Source organism: Dermacentor albipictus, chromosome 2, assembly GCF_038994185.2.
Source record: "Dermacentor albipictus isolate Rhodes 1998 colony chromosome 2, USDA_Dalb.pri_finalv2, whole genome shotgun sequence".
Classification (NCBI taxonomy): domain Eukaryota; kingdom Metazoa; phylum Arthropoda; class Arachnida; order Ixodida; family Ixodidae; genus Dermacentor; species Dermacentor albipictus.
Genome location: NC_091822.1, coordinates 92,622,690 through 92,647,075, shown reverse-complemented (window position 1 = coordinate 92,647,075; position 24,386 = coordinate 92,622,690). Strand labels below are relative to the sequence as shown.

At 46.3% G+C, this 24,386-nt stretch overlaps 1 protein-coding gene across 3 annotated transcripts in view; it reads right to left on the bottom strand.

Moving 5' to 3' along the window:
* The window catches only part of LOC135902759 (endothelin-converting enzyme homolog), a 68,634-nt gene extending 49,223 nt beyond the window's left edge, over nucleotides 1-19,411 (bottom strand). For 2 of the 3 annotated variants that reach the window (XM_065432984.2, XM_065432983.1), the window contains exons 1-4: nucleotides 19,271-19,411; nucleotides 15,389-15,580; nucleotides 10,675-10,959; nucleotides 1,002-1,139 (exon numbers count right to left, since the gene is read on the bottom strand). In XM_065432984.2, coding sequence (XP_065289056.1) covers nucleotides 1,002-1,139; nucleotides 10,675-10,959; nucleotides 15,389-15,574 — 609 coding nt within the window. In that variant the 5' untranslated portion in view covers nucleotides 15,575-15,580; nucleotides 19,271-19,411. The remainder of the gene's footprint in view (nucleotides 1-1,001; nucleotides 1,140-10,674; nucleotides 10,960-15,388; nucleotides 15,581-19,270) is intronic. The other variant, XM_065432985.1, reaches the window with a different exon arrangement.
* Between the last annotated feature and the right edge of the window lie 4,975 nt (nucleotides 19,412-24,386).

Below are 24,386 nucleotides of genomic sequence, written 5' to 3'. Positions count from 1 at the left end.
TGTATCCTTAAAAAGCCACCGATTATATGCTATACCCATTTCATAAACTACCCAGCTCTTTCTATTTCTGCTTATCGACAAGTAAAATACACCCTTTCAAGGTTCTCTCTCTAAACCGCACCGCTTCCTGAACGACGGGTAGCGGAAAGCATACCGTACTAGAGAAAAGTACGCGTAGAAAAATTAAAGGTTCTGGGAATTTTTTATTTAAGACATGTGTAAATAATTCATATAACCCAGAATATAATTATGTCAGAAAGGCCCACGTTATTGTGCCATTTATGTCAAGCATAGGCCGTTACCGCAGCCTTATACAAAATAAGACAGTCGTAGCAACTGAGGTCACTCTTAAAGCATCCTGTAAGACATATTTCTATTAAAGTTGCGTATTGCCTCTTAATGACCAACTTATAAGGCTTATCGTGCCATGAACTGCACGGACACAAATTTTTTACTTTAGTTCGTGCCGCTATTTGATAACTTAACACTAACCAGCGACGAAGTGTGTAATAACCTTATTCGAGACGATATACATACAGAAAGGTGAATTTGTGAAAGCGTGCTGGGTGCTTATCACAGTTTTCTTTTATTTAGAGTGAGTAACTGAACAAAAAAAAGAAAACGTAATAATGTACGTAACCCGTTAGTTGTGCATAATATCTAACGTGCACCAAGAACTTGACACTTTTTTACAAGGTGCATGGCACGTGCTATTTCTGTGACTTTCGTCATGTCTTAACGTCCAGCCGCTTCTGCTGAGGGTTGCAGCGGGTCATGGCTGCAACCCTCAGGCAATGTTGAACGGTAATTATCTTCGAAAAAAATATGAACGTGGTGAAATATGGGCTCAGCCGTAACCAGCAACACATGCTCAGAAAAAATACCTCTCCGGAGGTGTGAAATAGATAAAAAAAGAACAAAGCCGCATCAAGGTGGTTCTTGAAGCAAGACTTCTATTTTGACTATGAGTGAACCGGCTTGACCTTGTTCAGCACGCATACCTCTTTCCTGTGTGACTTTGCGAAACGAACACAAGCCTGAAACAGCCCAGCTGCTTTCTCCCACGACGTCTGCCTAGTAGCTGGAACTTTCGTGGATTGGGCATAATTTGTGGTGGTCAGTTTAATGGCGTAAACGACCTGAAAATGATCAAAAAATCACAAACTTAATTTGGAATTTTTAGGGCGGCCTCATTTGCGAATATCTCCAAGGAATCTTGCATGCGACTAGTGAGGTAGTTTCACAGCTGTACAATACTGTCTCTAAAACATCTAGCACGAAAGGTCGCCCTCGTGTAATTTTGCTTCGGCATCTTTATGCAACGAAAGCGCATCGGATGACAAGGGCCGGGCGACATGACACATTTGAGTGAGCTGAGGAAAGCTATTGGTTAAGCTAAATTTTAGAACTTTCCTTGCAGGAGAGATTATCGGCTTATAAGGCACGCCCCAGTAAGGTCCTTCGGAATTATTTAGACTACCTGGGGCAGTACAACGTAATACTATTCCAACCTTTTCTATTCCAATTCCAAAATCAGCCATCCGGGATTGGTAAAAAAATTTTTTGCGACCACCCCACTACACCTACTTGTCATGCGACGTCACAAAAACCACGATAGCTGCCAACCTGACTTGACCTGTACGCACTGATTATGCATGAGTTGACCGAACAAAATTAAAAATGATTATTTCGGATTCGTCGCTTTTCGCCATTAACACTCTGCTATTGGGCAAAGGTTTCAGGCTGCATTCACTTGAGCTGTCTGTCACTCGACGTCACAAAACCACGAAACCTCATTGCGTCAAAGTGGCGTGTACCCGTTAAAATGTGTTATTATGAAGAACAGAACTGTATTTTTTTTTTCTGAGTAGCCGGAGACTGCCCCGTTCCGAAAGGTACATAAGATGGCTGCCGTCGATCTCTCGGGCACTGGCTACTGGCACCTGCCGGAGAGCATGGATTTATTTGCGTATAACGGAAGCTTTTGCTTGACATTATAACGTTATCGTGCTTTTTCGGCACGTATACAATATCGATCTGCCAACTGTTCTTTGCTGAGGGTCATTCTTGGCGGCTTATTTAACTGTGCGTTGCACGCCGCCGCGATATTATACAAGCCAGCGCAAGCTAACTAAGGGAAAGCGTACCAATCGCAGAAGCCGGCTCCTCCCTCTTCATCCGGTTATCTATCTTCAGTGCGCTGGCTGGACCCCGTCGAACCGCTCCACTTGAGCGAGCTCCTCACCTCTTGTTAGCCAATTACAGAAGAAAAGCCGCTCCATGTAGGCAATGCTTTTTGTTTTGAAAACAAAAGAAAAATACCTCCTATAAACGGGTAGAGCGTTTGATTGGGCTGTTCAAGCAACACTGCGGGTCACCGATAGACTTGCGTCGGTAGTTACGTATATTTGACGTCAGGAGACCGGAATATAAACATATTGGAATAGATTTACGTTAGAGGGTCGTGCGGTGCGAATGCAGATCATTGTCCGAAACGCCCATTCAGCCTGCGTCCAGTTGCACCTGACGCGATTGGCCTGAGCCGTACCGACGTCGCCCATCTGCGCGGCTTAAGCCAATCGCGTGAGGCGAAACTGCACGCAAGCTGAATGCGCGTTTCGAACAACTATCTCCGCTGGCGCCAAATCAAGTTGCATAACGTGCGCTTAAATCTAAATACACGAGCGTTCTTCCATTTCGCATTCACCGAAATGCGGCGGTGATGGGGGGGATCGAATCTGTGACCTAACTAACGCCACAGCCATTATGTTAGCTGGGGTGTCTTAAAATATGGTATTATAAAATGCCTCAATTTATAAGCAAAATCTTTCTTCACAACAATCTTGCAAGTAGTCTGGCTAAAAAACTGCTATTTGAGAAAATGCTCCTTGAGCAGATCGCTTGTACAGTTTGGCGGAGTATGCACGTGCGCAGAAAGCTGTAACACTTGACTCTTGAAAAGCTCCTGACTTGTATGTACATTAAAATTTTGACAATGTGCAAATTCCGCGTTCAGAGGACCGGGTGAAGACCGACGAAATAAAGCCCCTTATTATGACGCAGTTCATACATGTGATGAAGGCTATTGTAGAAACTGGAGAAGTTTCGAAAGCTCGCGCGGTCGCTGTCGGCTGGGAAAAACAAGTGGCTCCTACCTTTTCCAATATATATATACCAAGTCACACGAAGGTATTGCGAATGCGTTGTCCTAACCCAAGCAGAGAAAATGAAGACGAAATAGCCGCCACTAGTGTGTATTTCATAGTTACAACGGAGACGCAAATTGTGTTATATATATATATATATATATATATATATATATATATATATATATATATACACATACATAAACGAGCAGAAAGGAGGTTAACCGAGGGGCCCGATTTTTATTAGTCATAGCATACGAATCCACTAAACACTGACACCAAGGACAACATAGGGGAGATTACTTGGGCTTAATAAATCAAATAAAGAAATGATAAATTAACGCAAATTAAAGTGGATGAAAAAACAACTTGCCGCCGTTGGGAACCGACAACCTTCGCGTTTCGCGTGCGATGCTCTACCAATTGAGCTACCGCGGCGCTGTTTCCCCATCCACTTTCTTGGGTATTTATGTGTCCTACTAGAACCCTGGGAGTGTTAGCCTGCGCCTCCACTCACAGACCTTGGCGGCGGACGCGGAACGTCCTTGTTGCCGCAGGCGTCACGAGAACGTGTCCTTTTTGGGTGAAGGCAGCTGGTCAATAAACCCACATATGCTACCTGAAGGCATCAATGTAGCCGGATTCGAGACCCTCGTTATGTAATAAACGAGCAGAAAGGGGGTTAGCAGAGGGGCCCGATTTTTATTAGTCATAGCACAAGAAGCCAACAAACACGGACACCAAGGACAACATAGGGGAAATTACTTGTGCTTAATAAATGAAAGAAAGAAACGATAAGTTAATGGAAATTAAAGTGGATGAAAAAACAACTTGCCGATGGTGGGAACCGAACCCACAACATTTGCATTTCGCGTTTCACATTGTCACATCACGCCCACAAACACACACACACACACACACAAACACACACACACACACACACACACACATATATATATATATATATATATATATATATATATATATATATATATATGTGTGTGTGTGTGTGTGTGTGTGTGTGTGTATATCTTGTTAGACGAGATTTAGGCAGCCAGTCTCTTCCTTGTTCTCTCGAGTGAGAGCCCCACCACCAGGCCAGCAAACGGTATGTACAGGTGAGAATATGAAGCGTATGAATGATGCTTTTACTAATTTCACCGCGCACGCAAGCGGCCAGCAAGGCCGCGACATAGCCAGGAAGGAAACGCCGCACGAATCATTTGAGGCGCGAAACGTGAAGGAACTCTGAACCACGATCACGATGGTTCGAAGAAACGTTTACGGAAGTAAAGCGATAGTTCACGGGAGATGTGTGTTCATTAATAATATAGGGTCCGAGGAAGCGGGACTCAAACTTCTCCCACAAACCGGGTGTACGAATGGGCGTAAAAAGAAAGAAGCACTTCCTCTCCAAGACGGAACGGGACGTCGCGATGAGAGATGTCGTAACGTTGCTTGCGATCTAGCTGACTGACATCTGCGTTGAAGCGAGCACGTTGACGACGAACAGGTCGGGTATACTGGCCGAGGTGTTAGCTGGGGCATTGAAGTAAGCGGCATCGATGGTGAAAGTCGGAGAACGGCCGTAAACTAGGTAGAAATGTAAGTACTCCGTAGTTCGTTGGATAGCGGTGTTGTGAGCAAAGGTCACAAAAGGTAAAAGCTTGTCCCAGTTGTCGTGGTTTCGCCCGATATACATTGATATCATATCTACTAGTGTGCGAAGAAATCTCTCTGTTAAGTCATTTCTTTCAGGGTGATATGCGGATGTGATATGCGGATATGTAGGGTGATATGCGGATACACGTGATGAACCATGACGCAGCACAACGAAATACAGAAAGAAGGTGGCGACGTCGGAGGGCGAACTAGAGCGTATAGGAGCGGTCTCTGCGTAGCGTGTGAGCTGGTCAACAGCTGAAACGATCCATCGATGACCTGCCGGCGTTATGCCCAGAGGGTTGACTAGGTCTATCCCAACGATGGCAAACGGTATCTCGGGACATGGGATGGGCTGTAAAAGCCCAGCAGGAGGAGAAGTCGGTCGTTTCCGGCGTTGATAGTGGACGCAAGAAGCGACGTAATTGGCCTCATCAGCAGGCATGCCTGGCCAAAAGAAACGGCTCCTAACGTGGTGGTATGTTTTTCGGAATCCCAAATAGCCAGCAGCTAGGTCGTCGTGAAAGGCTTCAAGGAGTTGTGTGCGCATGTAACTTGGAAGAGCAGGTAGCCAGCGGTGTCCGTCGGAGTTGTAAATGTAGCGGTGAAGAAAATCTTTGAAGAGCTTAAATAGTCGCAGTTGTCGACGTAATCTGGCATTTTGTGCAGAAGTAGTTCCGCACAGGCGTTGGATAATGCTGTTGCAATAGGGGTCACAACGTTGACACGAGGCGGGCTGAGTGACGCGACTGGAAGCTAACGAGTCAGTAACCGCTTGAGGTAATGATGGGAGTGGCGACATAGTCTCATCATTAGGTGACGAGCAATAGAGAGATGTACTCGAAGATAATAGTGGAAGGAGGCAGCGAGACAGAGCGTCGGCATCTTGATTCTTTTTCCCAGACTTGTAGGCAACGTCAAAATTGTACTCTTGTGATCGGACCACCCAGCGACCAAGGCGTCCATACAAATTTTTGATTGACGACAATCAGCATAAGGCGTTATGGTCGGTTATGTATACGTGAAGTGACTTCCGTAAAGGTATGACCGAAATGTTTGTATCATCCAAACTACTCCGAGACATTCCTGCTCTGTGATCGAGTAGTTCTTTTCGGCAGCCGTTAATGCGCGGCTTGCATAGGCAACAACTGTCTCTCGTGAGGTGGTATCACGCTGTAGAAGGACTGCACCGATCCCATGGCCACTAGGGTCGGTCTGAAAAACAAGTTGGTGCGCTCTCATCGAAGTGACAGAAGACAGGTACGGTGGTTAATGCTTGCTTGAGGGCTTGAAAAGAAAGTAGTTTGCAGTCGTCTGTCCAAGGGAAAGCAGTGCCCGACATTAGTAACTTGTGCAGCGTCGACGCCACGGCAGCAAAATGACTGATGGAACGGTGGAAATAGGATAACAGGCCCAAGAAACTTATTTGTTTGTGACATTCAGCGCGAGGTAAGACAAGCACGGCAGCAACCGCGTCGGGATGTCGTCGAACGCCATCTTTGCTGATGAGCTGGCCCAGCACTTTGATGTTCTTTCTGGCAAAATGGCATTTCCTTGTGTTGAGTTGGAGTCCAGCTTTGGAAATGCATGTAAAAATGTCCACACGCTCAAGGTGCTGACGAAAAGCAGAAAAAATAACGATGTCATCTAAACAGCACAGACAAATCTTCCACTTAAGGACACGTATAACTGTGTGGATCATGCGTTCAAATGTTGCAGGAGCATTACATAAACCGAAGGGCATGACGTTCAACTTGTAAAGTCCGTCTGGTGTCGCAAAAGCTGTCTTGTCCTTGTCCGCTTCTTGCATGGGCATTTGCCAGTACCCGGTTCGGAGGTCTAGACTAGAGAAACATTCTGCACCCTGGAGGGATTCAATGGCACCGTCGATTCTTGGCATCGGATATATGTCTTTGCACGTGATCTTTTTAAGGGCTCGATAATCGACGCAAGATCGTACAGAGCCGCCTTTCTTGCGAGCCAACACAACAGGAGATGACCAAGAACTAGACGATGGCCGTATAATGTCTTGTTTGAGCATGTCATCAACGTTGTCCGCAATAATTTTCCGTTCTGAGGGAGAGACGCGATACGGACGGCGGCATACAATCAAAGTGCCTTCGGTTGTGACTCGATTCACTGCGACGGAAATGCGCCCCAGAAGCTTGGAGTGAACGTCAAATAAGGCGCTGTGTTTTTGCAGGAGTGACGAAAGGTCTTCTTTCTGCGCTGCGGTCGCATCGGAATTTATCGCGGCCGTTGAAACAGTGGTACCAGTATTATAATTAGTTGCGGTAGACAAAAGTGGTGATTCGGTGTGATGCAGTACCAGCGAAAGAGGTTCGAATTCAGTAAAGCAATTCACAGCAGTGACCTGGAAGAGCACCGCTGGCGAAGAAGTGCGGTTACGAACAGCGACGAATTCTCTGCCGTCCTGAAACCACCCTACGCTAGGAGTAACGCTAAGCCCACGAGATATGCAGTGACAGCTCGGCGCATGGAACACATCATCATTAAGAATAGTGTCGGAAGTCAGTGTGAGAATATGCTCATTGCCCGCAGGAATGAAACAGTAGGTAGGCATGACGAAACGTAGGCTATGAGCATCGACAGCGGATGAAGATTCAGTGTCCGTCATATGAGTAGTTCGCTGACGGCAAGAGATGAAAGCTGGGGTCGAGGACAAGAAGTCCCATTCCAAAATCATCGCGTAGGTACACGAAGACAGCAAGACGAACTGAATGTGGTGAAGGATGCCATGAAATAAAACACGCGCAGTGCAAACACCGGAGGGCTGAACAAGAACTGCATTAGCACAACGGAGGGGAGGGCCATTATACGTGTCATCAATTTCGCTATCGAAAACACAAGTCAGTACTAACAACGGAAAGCGATGCACCTGTGTCAACCAAGGCTTCGATTCGGACACCTTCAACACACACTAAAGGTGCACTTGACGGGCGCTCCGGTGGAGTTTCACATTGTCCAAATGTGCAGCTTTCCCTCCTGAAGCTGCACCATTTAGTTTTCTGGCCGGTGATCGGAGCACGAAGTAGCCGGTCGAGCAGGAGAGGAGGAGTGCCGCATCGGTGATGGAGAGCGATGACGAGGGAAACGCAATGAACCGGCTGTGTTGAAGTCCTCTGGAGATGGGGAACGTCGTGGATAGTAGTCGTAGTAAGAACGCCGAAGTTGTGGTACAGGGCCAGAAAACCCGTCTCTTTCAAACCTGTCATAGCCACACCTTTCATCTTGCTGATGGTGCCAGCAAAGCCTTGAGATGTGGCCACTGATGCTGCAGTATTAGAATACCGGTCGAGGTTGGCTCCATGCCTTGTAATACGAAACGGGTGGTGGTCTTGTAGTGATAGTATTCAGAAACACGTGAGGTGCAGGTGCCTGTAGTGGTGGCTGCTGGGAGGGTGGCACTATCGAGGCAACGTGAGCGTATGTTGGCGAAAGGATAGGGTGCAGGATCGGGACTTGCGGGCATGTCACGACAGCTATCTCTTCCCTCACGATATGGCGTAGGCCATCACCAGGAGGCATCAGATGGACCTCAGGAGGGTTTTACGAAGCTTGGGCGTGCAGTTTCTCACGGACGATGGAGCGAATCAAGGCACGTAGCTCGCTGTCGTTGGACGCCATGAAATGAGATGTGTCAGGGTGTAGCGGAGCATATGAATCTCATCGAGACGCTGACACGTACTGATGATTTCTAAGACGGTAGTAGGATTTAGCACTCCAAGAGCACTGAATGCCACATTTTGAATACCCTTGAGCAGGTGGCATACATGGTCACTTTCTGATATCGAGGTGTTCACGCGGCGGCAGAGGACTAGGGCATCCTGTCTGTACGAAGTGTAATACTCGCCCGAGTGCTGAACACGCTCAGCAAGCTTCTTGGCGATATCGGAGTGGACAGACGAGTTCGCGAAAATCTGGCGTAGGTGGTGCTTAAAGGTGCTGCAGTTGACAAATTCAACCTCATGATTGTAAAACCAAGTTTTCGCATCGCTGGTTAGGTAGAAGGCGACATGAGCAAGTTTTGCTGATTCGTTCCAGTGGTTAAAGTCACTCACGCGCTCGTATAGCTCCAACCAGTCTTCAACGTCGTCACCTGGAACCCCAACAAACGCCGGTGGATCCTTCTGAGGGGTGGTGACTGTCCAAAAAGGGGTTCCCGCAGGAGCAGGCAAGGTGCATGTCGTGGTATTGGTTTGCTGTTCTTGCGACATAGTTGAGTGCAATTGGCAGAGGCGGCGACCCGAGCGGAGCTCCAGGGATATACCGTAGGCGAAGCTGGAGAGAGATCGGGAGCGAGAGGACGAAGGAACCGGACAGCACACTCCAGCACTTGTGAGACGAGGTTTAGGCAGCGAGTGTATTCCTTATTCTCCCGAGTGAGAGCTCCGCCACCAGGCCACAAAAATCGGTGATGATGAGTATGTACAGGTGAGAATATGAAGCCTATGAATAATATTCACTATATATATATATATATATATATATATATATATATATATATATATATATATATATATATATATATATATGCAGCACAACTGCATGGTTATCTTGGTTTAGGTTAGGTTAGGTTGGTGAGATAACTGCGACTGTGTGCGTGCGTGTGTTTCCATTTCCACTAAATTGGCCGAATAAAGCTTCGTATAACAGCTTGCTGCGGCCAAGTGGCGCATACCAAATTATGTAGGCTGTAATAACGACGCTTTAGTGCAGGTGAAGAGAAGACGACGCCAAAAAGTGCTCCTCTTGTGATTTTCGATCCGTCATTATGGCTTAATGGCTGCAGTGTTGCCCAGCTTAACATTACCTTGCCACATCAGATCCCGGCAGCAGCGGCCGCATTAATAATGGGGCTGAATGCAAGGACGCCTCAAGTGGCGCGTTTTGTGCATGTTAGGGAACCCCAGGCGGTCAAAATAATACCGGAATCCCCCACAACAGCATGACGCACAATCAGGTCGTCGTTTTGGTGCCAAAGGGCCCTGAAAACACCTTGATCCTTATTTTTTGTCCTTGTTTATCTTGGGAGCCTCGCCTGTGTTCCCGGGAAACGGAAACAGTAATCCTGCTTCGGAAATGTTTTCGAGGTCTCGATGGGCAACAATGCAAAAGCCTTGCTTTCACGTGTGGCCACGCGCTCCGACTGTCGTGTTTCCTTCCGCGAGTTTTGTGCCCTGCCTCTTCTACAGAGTGACTAGACCATTATGGTCAATGTCCAGGGACACGTTCGGGAAAAAAATGATATGAACTGTGCTTTCAGCTGTGCCTCGTGAATCGTAGTTGGAGTGAACGTGGTGATGTACCGTTTGCGCGGACACTTTGGTGCCTTGGAAGACTTGACAAAAACAAAAAAGCCGCAGTGACGCCCGAAAGGTACTGCTCATGTACTAATCTTATCGGAAATAAATCTGTAGTTGAAACTTAGCGTTGTGCGCGTGTTTCTGCGTCCCCTCTTTGGTGCACTAGGCCACTGGCCTTTATTATGACCCACCAGCAAGCCCAACCTGACCCCTCATTCGTCTCAGTAAGTTTCTCCTTATTTCACCCATCTATGGTAAGGGGCCCCTCGCACGTGCTTGGTGTTGTTTTGTCGCATGAATATGCAGACGTTAGAAACGACAAACCGCTGTAACATTTCCGTGTTCTCAGACACGTTTTTGTGAAATGAAAACTATGCTGAGTACGTCGCTAGAGACGACTTCCCACGAAACTCATCTCCTCCAGCATACCGAGTCCATAAAACTCTCCCCCTTTATTGATCCCTCCCCGTCCCGTTAAGCATAATTTTTAAAAACGTGAATGCCACGCTCAGAGGCCCGAGCTGCGACTCGATACGTACATCGCTGATTTGGTCCCTTCCATCGAAGGTGCGGCACACGTAGCGGTAGAAATCTTGGCACGGGTCTATTGTGTCGTCCAGTTTGGATCGCAGCCACTGCGCCAGGAAGTGGCACAGGACCGTGCTGCACGTCGGGTCAGCGACACTGACTAATCGAGCAATGTCAATGGAAGGAGGCTTCGCCTTCACCATGGTCAGCTGCTGCACGGTTATGCTCGTTGAAGGACTCGTTACTGGCACGGAAGGCTGCGGGAGCTGAAGCGGAGGCAGTGTGATTTCGGTCGCCTGGTCGTGGAAAATAAATAGTCACGCAGGAATGTTAGTGGCCATATTGCTGTGTGAAGTGCTCTACAACGATAGCTAAGTACGCTGTCACATTTGTAATTGTAATGTTAAAAAACATCATACCGATTACACATTGCTTCCAAATGTCGACATTTTTTCATTGCGAGTTTTTCATTGACACATCAACTAGTGTAGTGATTTTAGGGGACGCATAACTAACACCCACCTCACATCTGTGCTAAGTGTTAAGAAAATGCCCACTAGCGTAATAACACCTACACATATAGATATGAGAGGCGAGAATTTGTACGCATACTTCTGTTCATGACCGTATTGTGCTTAGTGTTACACTGACAGAACTAATGGAAGAACATAAGGAACAAGACGCGGACGCACGTGGACCAAACTACCAACTCGTTTAATACTGTTAAAGAGCTCACTTATATACAAGGTGATGTGACGGGCGGCGGAGAGATGTAAAAATATATTACAAGGTGACGAAATGTGATGATGCGCTGGGCCGGGCAACATACTTCACTTGCTCCCGCTCGCCCTGGAAAATTTGACCTCAGTTTCGATGAGCATGACGGACTGAGTGCTTCTGCACTTCTCTTTTTTTTTTGCTATCGCAAGTGCTTCCAATATTTGTCGCTCCATTTTTTGTTTTTAATGTGTGAATGACTGTGGTGCTTTGTAGTAGCGGAGAGCATTTGCACTGTTTGCTGTGCTTAGACAAGTTGCTAGGCGCTATCAGAAGCTGGCACGTCTATTTGTGCTCCCGTAACCTGTCGTTTATACAGCGTCCGGTTTGCCCAATGCACACGTTCCCGCAATCTAGTGGGATTTGGTAAAGCACTGAACAAGGGCATCCTACGTAATTTTTCTCTTGCTTAGTCTAACAGAATGCAGCACTTGTTTTTTTCCTTTGGATCCTACGTTCACGCTCTTGCACATGCCTTTTAGTTTTTGGGGAGTGGAGAACAGTATTTGAATGTCATGGCGTTGAGCTGCCTTTCTTTTTTCTCTGTGACAATCCATGCATATAAGCCAACAACACCCGTTTTTTCAATTTTTCTTTTTCCGGTGTTTTTCGTCTTTTTCTGCTCGCTCTTATTTCGGGCAACATGTTTTCACAGGTTTGCGCCACCGTACTTTTGGGGTACGCACTGTTCTTGAACGGCTTACGTGCAAATCAGTGCTCTACCCTGCAGCATGGCAGCAGGATTTTTCAACTGCTTGACAGATGCAAGCCTTAGCGATGCCTGTCTTTATGATTTTTGAATGGCAAGAGTCATATCGCAGGACTTGTATATCTCCTCTAGTTTCGTAGCACCCGCACGTGAAGCAGCAGCAGCTGAGTCTTATGTTTATGTCAAGGTAGTGCAATCACTTTTCGGCAGGAGACCTAGCAAAAACTAAAAGGCATCTGCAAGAGGATGAATGCAGAATCCAAAGAAGGAGAAAACAAGTGCTGCATTCTGTCAGTATAATCAAGAAAAAAAGTACGTGAGATGCGCTAGTTAAGTGGTTTACCAAATCCCACTAGCTTGCGGGAAAGTGCACATTGGGCAAACCGGACGCTGTCTAAATGACAGGTTACGGGAGCACAAATATACGTGCAAGCTTCTCGCAGCGCCTAGCGACTTTGCTGCGCGATGCAAACAGTGCAAATGCTCTCCGCTACTAGAAAGCCCCACAGTCATTTGCACATCAAAAACAAAGAAAAATAGAGCGAGAAATAATGGAAGCATTTGCGATCGAAAAAGAAAAAGAGAAGTGTGCAAGCACCCCGTCCATCATGCTCATCAAAGCAGAGGTCGTGTTTGTCAGGGCCAACGGGTGCACGTGAACGAAGCTTTTCCGGCCCACCCCATCATCACATGTCGTCACATATAGATATGAGAGGCGAGAATTTGTATGCATACTTTTGTTCCTGACCGTATTGTTCTTAGTGTTACACTGACAGAACTAATGGAAGAACATAACGAACAAGACGCGGACGTACGTGGAGCAAACTACCAACTTGTTTAATACTGTTAAAGAGCTCGTTTATATACAAGGTGATGTGGCGGGCGGGCGGTCGTCACCTGGTCATATCTTTTTTATATCTCACCTCTGCCCCCCCCCCCCCGCCAGATCACCTTGCATATAAGCGCGTTCTTTAACCGTGTTGAACACTTTGTAGTATGCGCCACGTACGTCCGCGACTTCTTTTTTATGTTCGTCCATTTGTTCTGTCAGTGTAACACCATTTGAACGAAAAAACCAGTCAAAACACATTGGACAAGAGGAGAGGTTCACACCACAACGACTGGACTGTCAACTGAGGTTTATTAGAATAGGTGTAGTCCCAGCAAGGCCAGCAGAGCATGCGCAACTGCATCATCGCTAATCACATAGCATGAAAAGACAAGAAACGCTTCTATCGTAACACACCTAGATATTCAAATTCTTTTTCAAGTAAGCGCACCGATGTCGCATTAGCGCAGTCATCACCTAATAAACTGATGTAGTACGCTTCAAAGATTTCTCGCTCTTCTTTGCCCTTGCCCCTACCAAGAATCGTCACATTGCTGAACAAAGGGTAACAACCACACTCATTGCTATGGCGAGGCAAGTTTGCACCGTTATCTGACCCCAGGGAGGAGTGGTGCTCACGCAGGCGGTCAATAATACATCGACCGTTTGGCCTATGTAAAACCTTTCGCACGTGAGAGGGAACTTATAGACAACCCCTGCAGCACATGCCGTATAACGGCTTTCATGCTGCGTTGTGCAAACGTGGTTCCTTGCCCTGCCTCGAGAAATGCGCGAGCACAGACCCGAAAGCTTTCAAGGGGCAGAAAAGACATTTACTCCCTGCTTAGCGGCAACCTTCTTGATGTTGTGACTCACTTTATGCACATACGGCATAACTTCAAGTTTCCTACGTTCAGTTGCCCCACCATCTACCAGCTTCGTACGTTCCTTCTTTAGCCTCTGAAGCAGCGATTCAGCCACCGCTTTCCAAAGAGGTGGAGGGAACCCTGCGGCTTCTAAACGTTGGAATTGTGAGTCAAAGCTACTTTTAATAGCGTGGTGACAGCTTTCTTCAAGTGCATTGCGGAAACAATTCATTGCTTTCCCTCTTTTTACAATCTTTGGATGTGCAGATCCAAATGGTAAAAGAGCTTTCTTGCCCCTAGGTGAAAACATCCAGCACAAATGCCCGTCATCAAAGAATGTTACTTGCAGTTCTAAGAACCTGATGGAATGATTGCTAGGAAGTTCATGAGTGAAATTAAGAGTGCGTGAAGAAGCTTTAAAAGCAGTCAATACATCGTCTACTGCTGCGGGCAGAGTGTCATTTGGTAAAAGCACTAAAACACTAAAAAATCGTCCACATACCTAAAAACTTGGCATACACGCTTGTTTAGAAGGAAGAAGGATTCAAAAGGCACAAAAGTAATGTCACACTAATGACCGTGTTGAAGTCTGACACCGCCCAGTGTCAAAATGGTTCCTCACAATATGAATTGAAATATTATTCGCTGGCTATTTGCAAAGATTACTGAAGAATTGGTAATGCGGGTTTTGCGAAAAGAGTTTTTGAGAAGAAGAAAAGGAATAGAATTGTCGCAAGAGGACCGGAGGTCATGTGCTAAAAGCTGTGCGCACATTCAACAGAATCAAGAACAGACAAAAACTTAAAGCTCTGTAATCAAATGTATAAAAACTATCCATGTGGGCAATTTACGCTGCTATTGCCATGACGGGAATTGTAGCAAATGACATGAAGCTACACCTCCACTTGTGACTGCATCTACGCAGGCTCGATTTTATGGGCGGTTGCAGACTCGCGTGTTCTCCCTCTATTCATCGCTATACTCGAGAAGCAGCGATTGTCTTTGAATGTAAAGTGATACGAGTATGAATAGAAGACGGGCTTCACAAGCGAGTTCAAACTTTCACGGCCGACGACTACGCTCGCCACTACCTGGCTTTGACTGCTGCTTAATTTGTGGGCCCAATGTCGCCCAATAAATGTGTAGATTCCTTCAATAGGAGGCAACAACATGCGCGGTGATATAATTTCAGGCCAAGATACATTCACACAAGCTGTGAGCTAATGTAAGTTGTACGGATAAATTTTCGGTCTGCTGTAGGTGAGAATAATAGGAAGCACATATAATGTTTAACTAATTTCTCAACAAAGAGGTGACGCTTATATGACTTCCCGTTACGCACAAGCACCTGGTAGAGTCTTTATAAAAACGCGCCAGAGAATGTTTCAAGTTGCTTTCTTGAAGGCAGTCGTTCCTCTTGCGACGTTATCAGTTAAAAGGTGTTGACGTGGCTTCATTGTAAGTAAGACCTTATAATACAGATAAACTCTACGACGCGTAAGCACACGCAGAGCTGAAGTTTTTGCGGGAAGCGTTGTTCTTACCGTGTCTGTGGAGGCGTGTGATGAATCTTTGTAGACCAGATGTATTGTTAGAAAAGTACCCATCGAGATTATCGCCAGCAAGCCAATCAGGCAGAGCAAGAGCTTCCGATGATCACCTTGCCTACTGCTCGAATCTTCTGTGCATTCTTCGTAAATCATTTGGCGCGTCCCAAACCCGTAGGCCATTGGCTCCTGGAAGCGTAAAGTTCAGATCAGAAACGCTACTGATATTGGGAAACGACTTTACGCCAGCAAGGAGTACAGATATATTGCAGCACGTTTCGCACAATCGCTGTTGTTGCGCAATGATTAAGGTTCGCTTATAACGAATACAAGAAATATGTAACGTAGAACCCACGCATTTTGCCTAACCGTAAAATTAATGTATTTGCTGCCCAACACATGTAACAAAACTGTTTATGATTTCCGTTTCCGTTTAGCAAAGTCGATGAGACTCGCTTAGCGGGAAACCGAAACCGACCGCTGCCCTTGCTGAGGCACGCTGCCTAGTGCCGGGTTTGCATTCCATGATTGAAACAAAGAGGCTAAGGTGTTCAAGTTGGTTGCTGGCTTAAAATACCATGGTTATAATGGCGCGTTTTTAGGACCGGGCAGAGGAAGAATGCACAGGGGACAGTCGCCGATTGTCCGCTGTGCCCTATTTCTGCGTCGTGTCCTCAAAATGCGCCATTATAACCATGTTTCATCATGATCGAGACGTCTACTTCCCAAACGCCATGCAAGGCATAAGACACAACGTCATCTCGTGCGTAACGCATTACAGATTAGCGCAATCACAATGACGGAACACCTCAACACGTCAGCTGGGCACTGATGTAGACGGAACGGTTGTGTACCAGCGAGAGTGAGGAAAGGAACGCCGTACGTCACTCTCAGAACACCGTCTTTCCGAAGCCAGTTCGGTGGCTGCACGGCGCGTGCGACAGAAACTACGCCTACAGCGAGTGACGAATAAATATATCTGTGAAGCCAGTCAATAAACGCGTTACAGTGAAATAAAACCAGAACAAGCTTATGCACCGCTGCGCTGTGACAATGGTAGTAACGAAGCAGAGGAAAAGGCGAGTAGTGGACGGCACCTTGTGCACTACTTGTTTGAGACTCGGCGAATGTTCGCAGCAAATAAGTGTTGCAATTCCTGAGCACGTTTTTCACTTGAAAATCACTGCTCAACTTTTTGAGGAGCGATGTATGGTGCGTGATGCCGCATGAGCTGCAAAGGCACAGGCGGCAATGAAAGGTCTATACATACTCAGTCGAGCCCCTTTAGCTGGGAAACATACTTTCAACAGTCGATTCTTAGCGCTTGGAGTCCCAGGTATGTGTCTTAAAACATTAATGCAGGAGTCATGAGCCGTTTTCTAGGAGCTCCGAAAACTTATTCACTGTTCATTGTCGCAGGTCTCTATGAGCACTAAATATTTTTGTTGACATCCTTATTAGTGTAGCGGCGCGAATGTCGCCGCCAAAGCAGTCAAAGAAGTAGACGGGCACACATCGAGGTAGCGCTAGAATAGAAAACGCTAGCGCGCTCTACATGAGCGGCCGCGGAGTCGGCCACTCCCGATATTCCGCAACACCTGGCTGGCCTGCTTGAAGAAACCATTGCTACGACGGCTAACACTTCTCGCTACCTCTCACAAAATGTACCCGGACAACCGAGCCCAGCCGTTCCAGCGTCAGCACATCGACTCTACCAAGGAGAGTGGCGTGGCGTTACATGCTTCGGCAGACGTATTGCGGTTGTAGAGTGTCTGGGGATGCTACATCGACATGCTGGACATCTGGTTTATCCAAATGGACAGCCACTTCCTTCTCAACGAGGTTCCAGTTTCCGGCTGCGTTCCAGGAGCCTGTTGCGCCACCCCAGCCCCGACTCCTACAAGGACTTTCCGGCGGCCGTCCTTGGTCATTACGTCACCTCGAGCGCTGAGTTTGCTCTAGCTGGAGCTCCATCACAACTGCTCTCGCCATTAAAACTACCGCGCCATTCCGCGTCATGCCGTCCCACATCGCGTGCGTCTACCCGTGCCGATCGACAGCTCATGTCGGTCCCTGGACGAAACCTTTACTCGGTTTTTGAGCCTCGTTCCCAGCTCAAAGGCAGCTGCGCGATGTTTCTTTCCAAGGAATTCATGGCCACAAATATAAGCGCTTCCGGCTATTCTACGGCCCGTCACTCACCTTCTTTGCACGTCCCCGGGAGCTGTCCCCTCTCTGTTCGGGGGCACGTCACTCATCACCTAAACAGAGGCTCTCCCGCAGGCTCCACTAGGCACAAATTTCACTATCCCTAGCACGGCGACGCCTCAACCACAACTTTGGCGATGCCATCAGCGACCACCGCAACCCTGATGCTATCGGCGTTGAAAATACCGCAAGCAGCAGCAGGCGAGCCCTCCGGCCCTCTTTGCTCGCATATTCGGCGCAGGCATGGCCTACCGAATTTTTGCAGGAGAAGCTCTCTCATCTGCTTTCTCCAGCTCGATAATCAATTATACGTTAACATCGTGAGTGACCAACAAACGCACTATGTCCTCGCAACTCCCGAGCATCAAGCCGGTCTAGTTATTGAGCTCCGCTTACTACAGGCCATGGCATCTGCAAGAACCTGTGTCCGGACGTGATTTCACACTACAGTATCACTCTGGCAGCGCCTCGCTCACACCCTATGGTGCCGGTGCTACCTGGCACATCTCTCTCGGATTGTCTGAACCTGACACTACCAAAGACGACACCATCTGCACATTTTACCTCGACTTTTCCATTCGGGCTTATTTCATTCGTGTTTCGCACTGATACGGGGGCCTGTAGCGGCGAGACTACCGAATCCAAAGAAGGCGTGGAAGATGAGCTTACGTGAAGGTAGCGCGAGAATACAACACGCTGGCGCTCTCGACGCGCTCGACCTGAGCGGCCGCGGTGTTAGCCGCTCCCGAGATCCCGCGGCACCATGGCCCGCTGGCCTAAATAATTCGTGGCTACGGCGTCTACCTCTTTGCGCCGCCCCCGCCCCCCCCCCCTCCAACAAGAAGTGCGCATTTGAAATTCATCGTTTTGCGAAAAAAAGGTTCCTTCCCTACAAGTTTCACAATGATGCGGCAGATAGTTCCTACTGAACACAGTGGTTGGTGCATAACGTGCACACATAAGAAGCGCAGTTAAGTTTTACTGGTCTCATCTTACAATACTTGGTAAAAAACACGTTGTTATAACTTTTCTCTAACGCCACTCTTGACGTGACCAACAGTGCCTTGAAATGTTATCGAACTACATAGATGATTATGTCAACGCAAATTCTTTAATTGTCTTGCGCGGTCTCAATGCGAATTCTTTTGTGTTTCCAACATACACCATCCGGTGCGCCTATGAGAATCACGAAAGTGCTAGTATATTATTAAGTTCTCAAGTTTAGTATACTGTCGCTCCACGGAAACGGACCAGTGGCACGTTGAGGTCGCTCGAGCTGGCGCGGCAAATTTAGAGAAAAGAAGCTGAATTGCAGTATCGATCATCAGAAGAAGATGAGCTTGCGTAAGATAAACAAAACATGCAGTGCTGACACTACTACATAATAATAATGCGAATGGTTGAATAGGTCTTGAGTGTCACAAAGGACCGCCCTGCAGCCTATGCCGACAGAGGGTTTATTTCCTTGAATCAAGCGAAAGCAGTATCTATAGGCATCAGACAGAAAACGACCGAAATAATAGACACTAAGCCAAACCCAAGAAACATCTATGCTGCGCAAACATGAATAGTACGTAAGGACCAGCGTTACCGAGAAATGTCATTACGCCTAACGGCCTAAAAAAATCGGATTTTAGACTGTGTTGAAAGAAATAATACATGCGAAATTACCGTGGTTCAGTCACGTCTGCAGGCGAAGGTGGAGGAATCCTAGCAAGAGAGTCGACCGGTGCCCACGATGGTAGGTCCTGTGGAACAGAAGTCGGACGACAAAGATAGCTTGGGTTCGCTTCGCTGTTGTCGCTTGCTTGTTTGCTTTCTCCTCACTTGTGGGGCTTACCCACTACGGGGGATCGCAAAGAAGCCGGTGGTTAAAGGTTAAAGGGAAGGAAAGAAAGGGATACATAAACGGAAAAGTAAATTAGGGTGAAGTATAACGTTCATGTTGATCAAGGAATATATTTGCGTGGCAGATACAAAACGACCTATGTGAGCCATCCCTTTTTCATCTGCTCTTTCATAGGTGAGAATGGCCTACTTTACAAGTATGGTCCTTTCATTGTCAGGTGAAAAGGCCAAAAATATATGCCGTTGTTAGTCTAAAGAAAAGCTACATATAAATACAATCTAAACAGAAAAGCGTACTCTGTCCATAACCAGTCACGTATGCTTTCTAGTACTTTTGTTTCACTGATGATGCACGAGTTGTTGTTGATGATGATGATTTCCTTAATATGGCACATACCCGCAACGGGCAATCGGCAAGAAGCGGATGGTATTGTTAAAATAAAACAATATTACACAAGGAAAATGCCCGGTATTAGAAGTGCTAAGGAATAGAATTAGCATAAAAATCGTGCAGATTTGATGGTGTGAGCATTCCTTTTCTTTATCTTCGCCTTTCAAACATGAGCAAGGCTAGCCTACTTAGTTGTTACCGTTGGTCGCCAGAATAGAACACCAACAACGAACGCTATTAGTATGGTAAAGGACAGTCATACAATATATATTTCTCATGAAAAGCAGATGCAGGACGTAACCAGCTGCGCAAAAAAATTCGGGCATACGCTTGTTTTTAGGGGGCTTTCTAGCAATGTAGCTCGGTGATTTATATATTATTCGCAAGTGCATCGCCTGCCTTAAGATGAACGTTTCGGCACTTTATCGGTCCTTTAGGTTTAGGTGCCTCTTGTTTGCATTTGTTCAATCGCTCAATGATGCCTTTAGAACAATATGTTATCCTTTCACCGCATTGCTCCGCCAATGTGCTTGCATGAGACCAAATGCAGTGGCTTTACAATTTTTCGACGCGAATGAAATTAAGTACAAGCAAAACCAAGCCCAGACTCATCAAAACTGTCGGTGCCAGAAGATCCACATTGTTCGATTTTGTACCCCCTGGTTTTTATAACAAAGTCTTAGAGTTAGTTCTGCCGTATATAAGCATACTGAGGTAAGAACATCTCATTAGGTTACTAAAACCATGGAGAAAAATATCCCCTTAGCGCTCACGTGTCGATATGGCAAGCTGCAGATGGCGCCACGACGCGCAGATTTTATCCTTTCCAGCTGCAGAGATGCTTGTCAAACCTTACCTCTACCTACGAATAATAACTGCACCCGAGAAGGTTATATGACGTGGTTGAGCAATAATATTTCGTGGCATCCCCGGATGCTATCTTGTTCACGTCCAATGAGGCTATGGTTGAATATCCGATAAAAGTCAGCACTCAGCTCTGACTACGAGATCCATTTGAAACAAAACGCGTGATCCAAAGCCTTGCGCTATTATAAAGCCTGCAACTGTACGACTACAAATACCAAAATTGACCAGCCATAGGTTAATTTCAAAGAGTGGGATGACCAAATTTGTTGGCCACATGGCCTGATTGGCGACCTGTTGCTTATCGAGAGCTGGGCACTAAATTCTGTGAAAAAGTGGGAAAAGATATCATTTATAGTTTCTGAAGTAATAGTACGACCGTATGAGCGTGTCGACGGTTTAGTGAAACTGTAAAGATTGGTACCTTATAAAATAAAGGCATTAGTAACCGAATAAGAGCTGTATCTGAAATTGTCAAAGTGCTTTAATCAAATAAGTTCTTCGTTTAGCTAGTTGCGTTCACCTGCTTGCATAATTTCCAGACAACAGCGAGATACCTACATTAGGATTACGCTTTCGCAAGCAAGTTGCCTTTGGTTATATCGATTACAATATAATAAACACTTGCCAATAGATACTGACCCTCTCAACCTTTAACAATCGAACTTAATCGAGTGAGGCTAGCTTAGCAGTGCTCTTTGAAAAACTATCAGCCGTTGTTTGTGGTATCCTTGGCCTTAATGAGATTGGAAGAACTGGTGAGGCTTTATACAGTGTTGACTAACGGCCATCTCCTCTGCTGTAGAGGCCTCCCAGATAAGAAGCAATACGGGGTACGATTCTTAATCCACAAGTACATAGCGGGCAACATTGAGGAATTCTACAGCATTAATGAAAGGGTAGCAGTGGTCGTAATCAAACTTAATAAGGGGTATACATTTGAGGTAGTAGAAGCCCACGCTCCAAAATCCAGTCACGGTGATGATAACGTAGATCAGTTTTATGAAGATGTTGAATTAGCGATGAGAAAAGTGGAAACTTGTTACACTGTAGTAACGGGCGACTTGAATGCCAAATTGGGGATAAAGCAGGCTGGTGGCCACGAAATTGGCAAATGCGGCGTCGATTGTAGCAACGTTAGAGGAGAGATGCTGTTAGATTTCGATGCAGGCAATAAGCTGCGAATAATGAACGCCTTCTTCAGGAACCGTAGCAACAGAAAGTTGACCAGAAAGTGATCTGCCAATCCCAGCATAGCGTAGGATGTAGATTGTTAGGTCAGGTGATGTACAGTGACTATAAGTTAGTAAATATGAATATGAATATGAATATGAACATAAATATGAAGGAAGAAAGAGTAATATTGGTGAAGAAGAAACAGGCCAACCAAAACGCAGTAAGGGTAAAATCAGACTAATTCATGCTGGTATTTGCACTCGGCATAGGACAAACCAACATGTATGCACTGAAAAATAAGAAGGATATTATCATCAGCAATATCGAAGGTGTAGTAAAAGAAGCGTAAGTATTCTGTACTGAACAGTGCAGTACCCAGAGGAGCCACGATACCTCCATTCGACGCAGTAATGAACAGGTTGCAGAGACTCCTTCTATAACTTTCGATGAGGTCAGAAGGGCCTTGCAAGACAAGAAAGGGGGAAATGCGGCGGGAGGAGATGGAAAAACAATCGATTTTTTCAAAGATGGAGGAGCCATTACGCTTAAGAACTGGTAGCTCTCTATACCAAGTATCCGTCGACTTCAAGAGCCCCAGAAAACTGGAAGAATGCAAATGTTATACTAATCCACGAAAAGGGAGGCGTTAAGGACTGCAAAAATTATAGTACCGTTAGCTTATTCCCAGTAGTGTATAGAATAATCACCAAGACATCTTGCAATAGAATAGCCGCAAAACGGGACTTTAGTCAACCAAGGGAACAGGCTGGCGTCAAGAAGGGATACTCTACAATGGATCACCTCCATGTCATTATTCAGGCAATCTAGAAATCCGTAGAAATCAATCAGCCGCTCTGCATGATTTTACTAGATTACAAAAAGGGTTTGATTAGGTAGAGATACCAGCAGCCATAGAGGCATTACGTAATCAAGGAGTACAGAACGCTTACATAAATACCTTGCAAAATACATACACAGGGTCTACAGCTACCTTAATTCGACACAAGAAAAGCAGGAAGATACCTATAAAGAAAGGGACCAGAAAGGGAGACACAATCTCTTCAATGCTATTCACTGCGTGCTTGGAAGAAGTATTCAAGCTATTAAACTCCGAAGGCATTGGAGTAAGGATCGACGGCGAATATCTCAGCAACTTTCGGTTTGCGATGAGATTGTTCTATTCAACAACAATGTAGCCGAGTTACAACAAATGATTGAAGACCTTAAGAGAGAGAGAGAGTGTGTGTAAGATTGGGGTTGAAGATTTATATGCAGAAGACAAAGATAATCATGAATAGTCGGGCAGCTGAACAAGAGTTCGGGATCGCCAATCACCCTCTACAGTCAGTGAAGGAGTATGTTTACCTACGTCTTTACTAACAGTGAGCCCTGATCGTGAGAAGGAAATTCACAGAATAAAAATGCCATGACGCGCATAGGGCAGATATTGTACGCGTATGACTGGAAGCATACTATTACCATTGATATGGAAGGATTCAGTGCACTTTACCGGTGCTGACACAGATGGCAGAAACTTGGAAACTAACAAGGAAGCTTGAGAGCAAGTTAAGGACTGGGCAAAGAGCAATGAAACGGAGAATGCTAGGCAGAACGTTAAGAGATAGAAAGAGAGGGGTTTGGATGAGAGATCAAACGGGCATAGGCATTATTCGAGTTAAGATTCAGAGAAAATAATGGGACTGGGCAGGTGATATAACGCGCAGATTAGATAACCGGTGGACCGTTATGGTTACAGAATGGTTGTCAAGATAAGAGAAGCGCAGTCTTAGTACGGCAGAAGACTAGGTGGGGAAATGAAATTAGGGGATTCGCGAGCACTCGGTGGAATCGGTTGGCGCTGGACAGGGATATTTGAGACTGCAGGGCGACGCCTTCGTCCTGCAGTGGACATAAAATAGGCTGCTGCTGCTGTTGATGATGATGATGATCAGCATCATCATCATCATGATAACCTTGTTAACATTTTCCGACGGGGAACATTTTTTAAAGCGAGTATTTCTTCGTGTGCCTTCGCGAGCTTTGCTAAGCGGGCTGGACGCCTTGCGGTATAGCGCGGAGTTATGGTCGAACGTCGCTATCCTAGCACCGCAGCCCAACGCTGCACCACGAATGTATTGATCGGACGCATACACCGACTAGCACCTTCAGGAGAGCGTCTGGTGTGTCACAGTGCGTAGCTGTATCCTTCCTTCAAATGCTGCTGCTGCGAAGTCTACTATATATGTTTATGGACAACAAGTATGCCGCGTCATACTTAGGATGCCGCGCCATACGCTGTCGCTCGTACGGGGGTGGACCTACTACTTCGAATATATCCGCGGACACGGACACTGCAAAACATTCCACCATTTAGCAGTGCACGGGCCCAGGCTGGGCCTGCTACGATATGAAGGAGCCCGGCCTGGGGCCCTATAACGTAAAACTATTCCAATATGTTTCTATTCCAATTTCCTGACGTCAAATTTGCGTAATCACCGACGCAAGCAC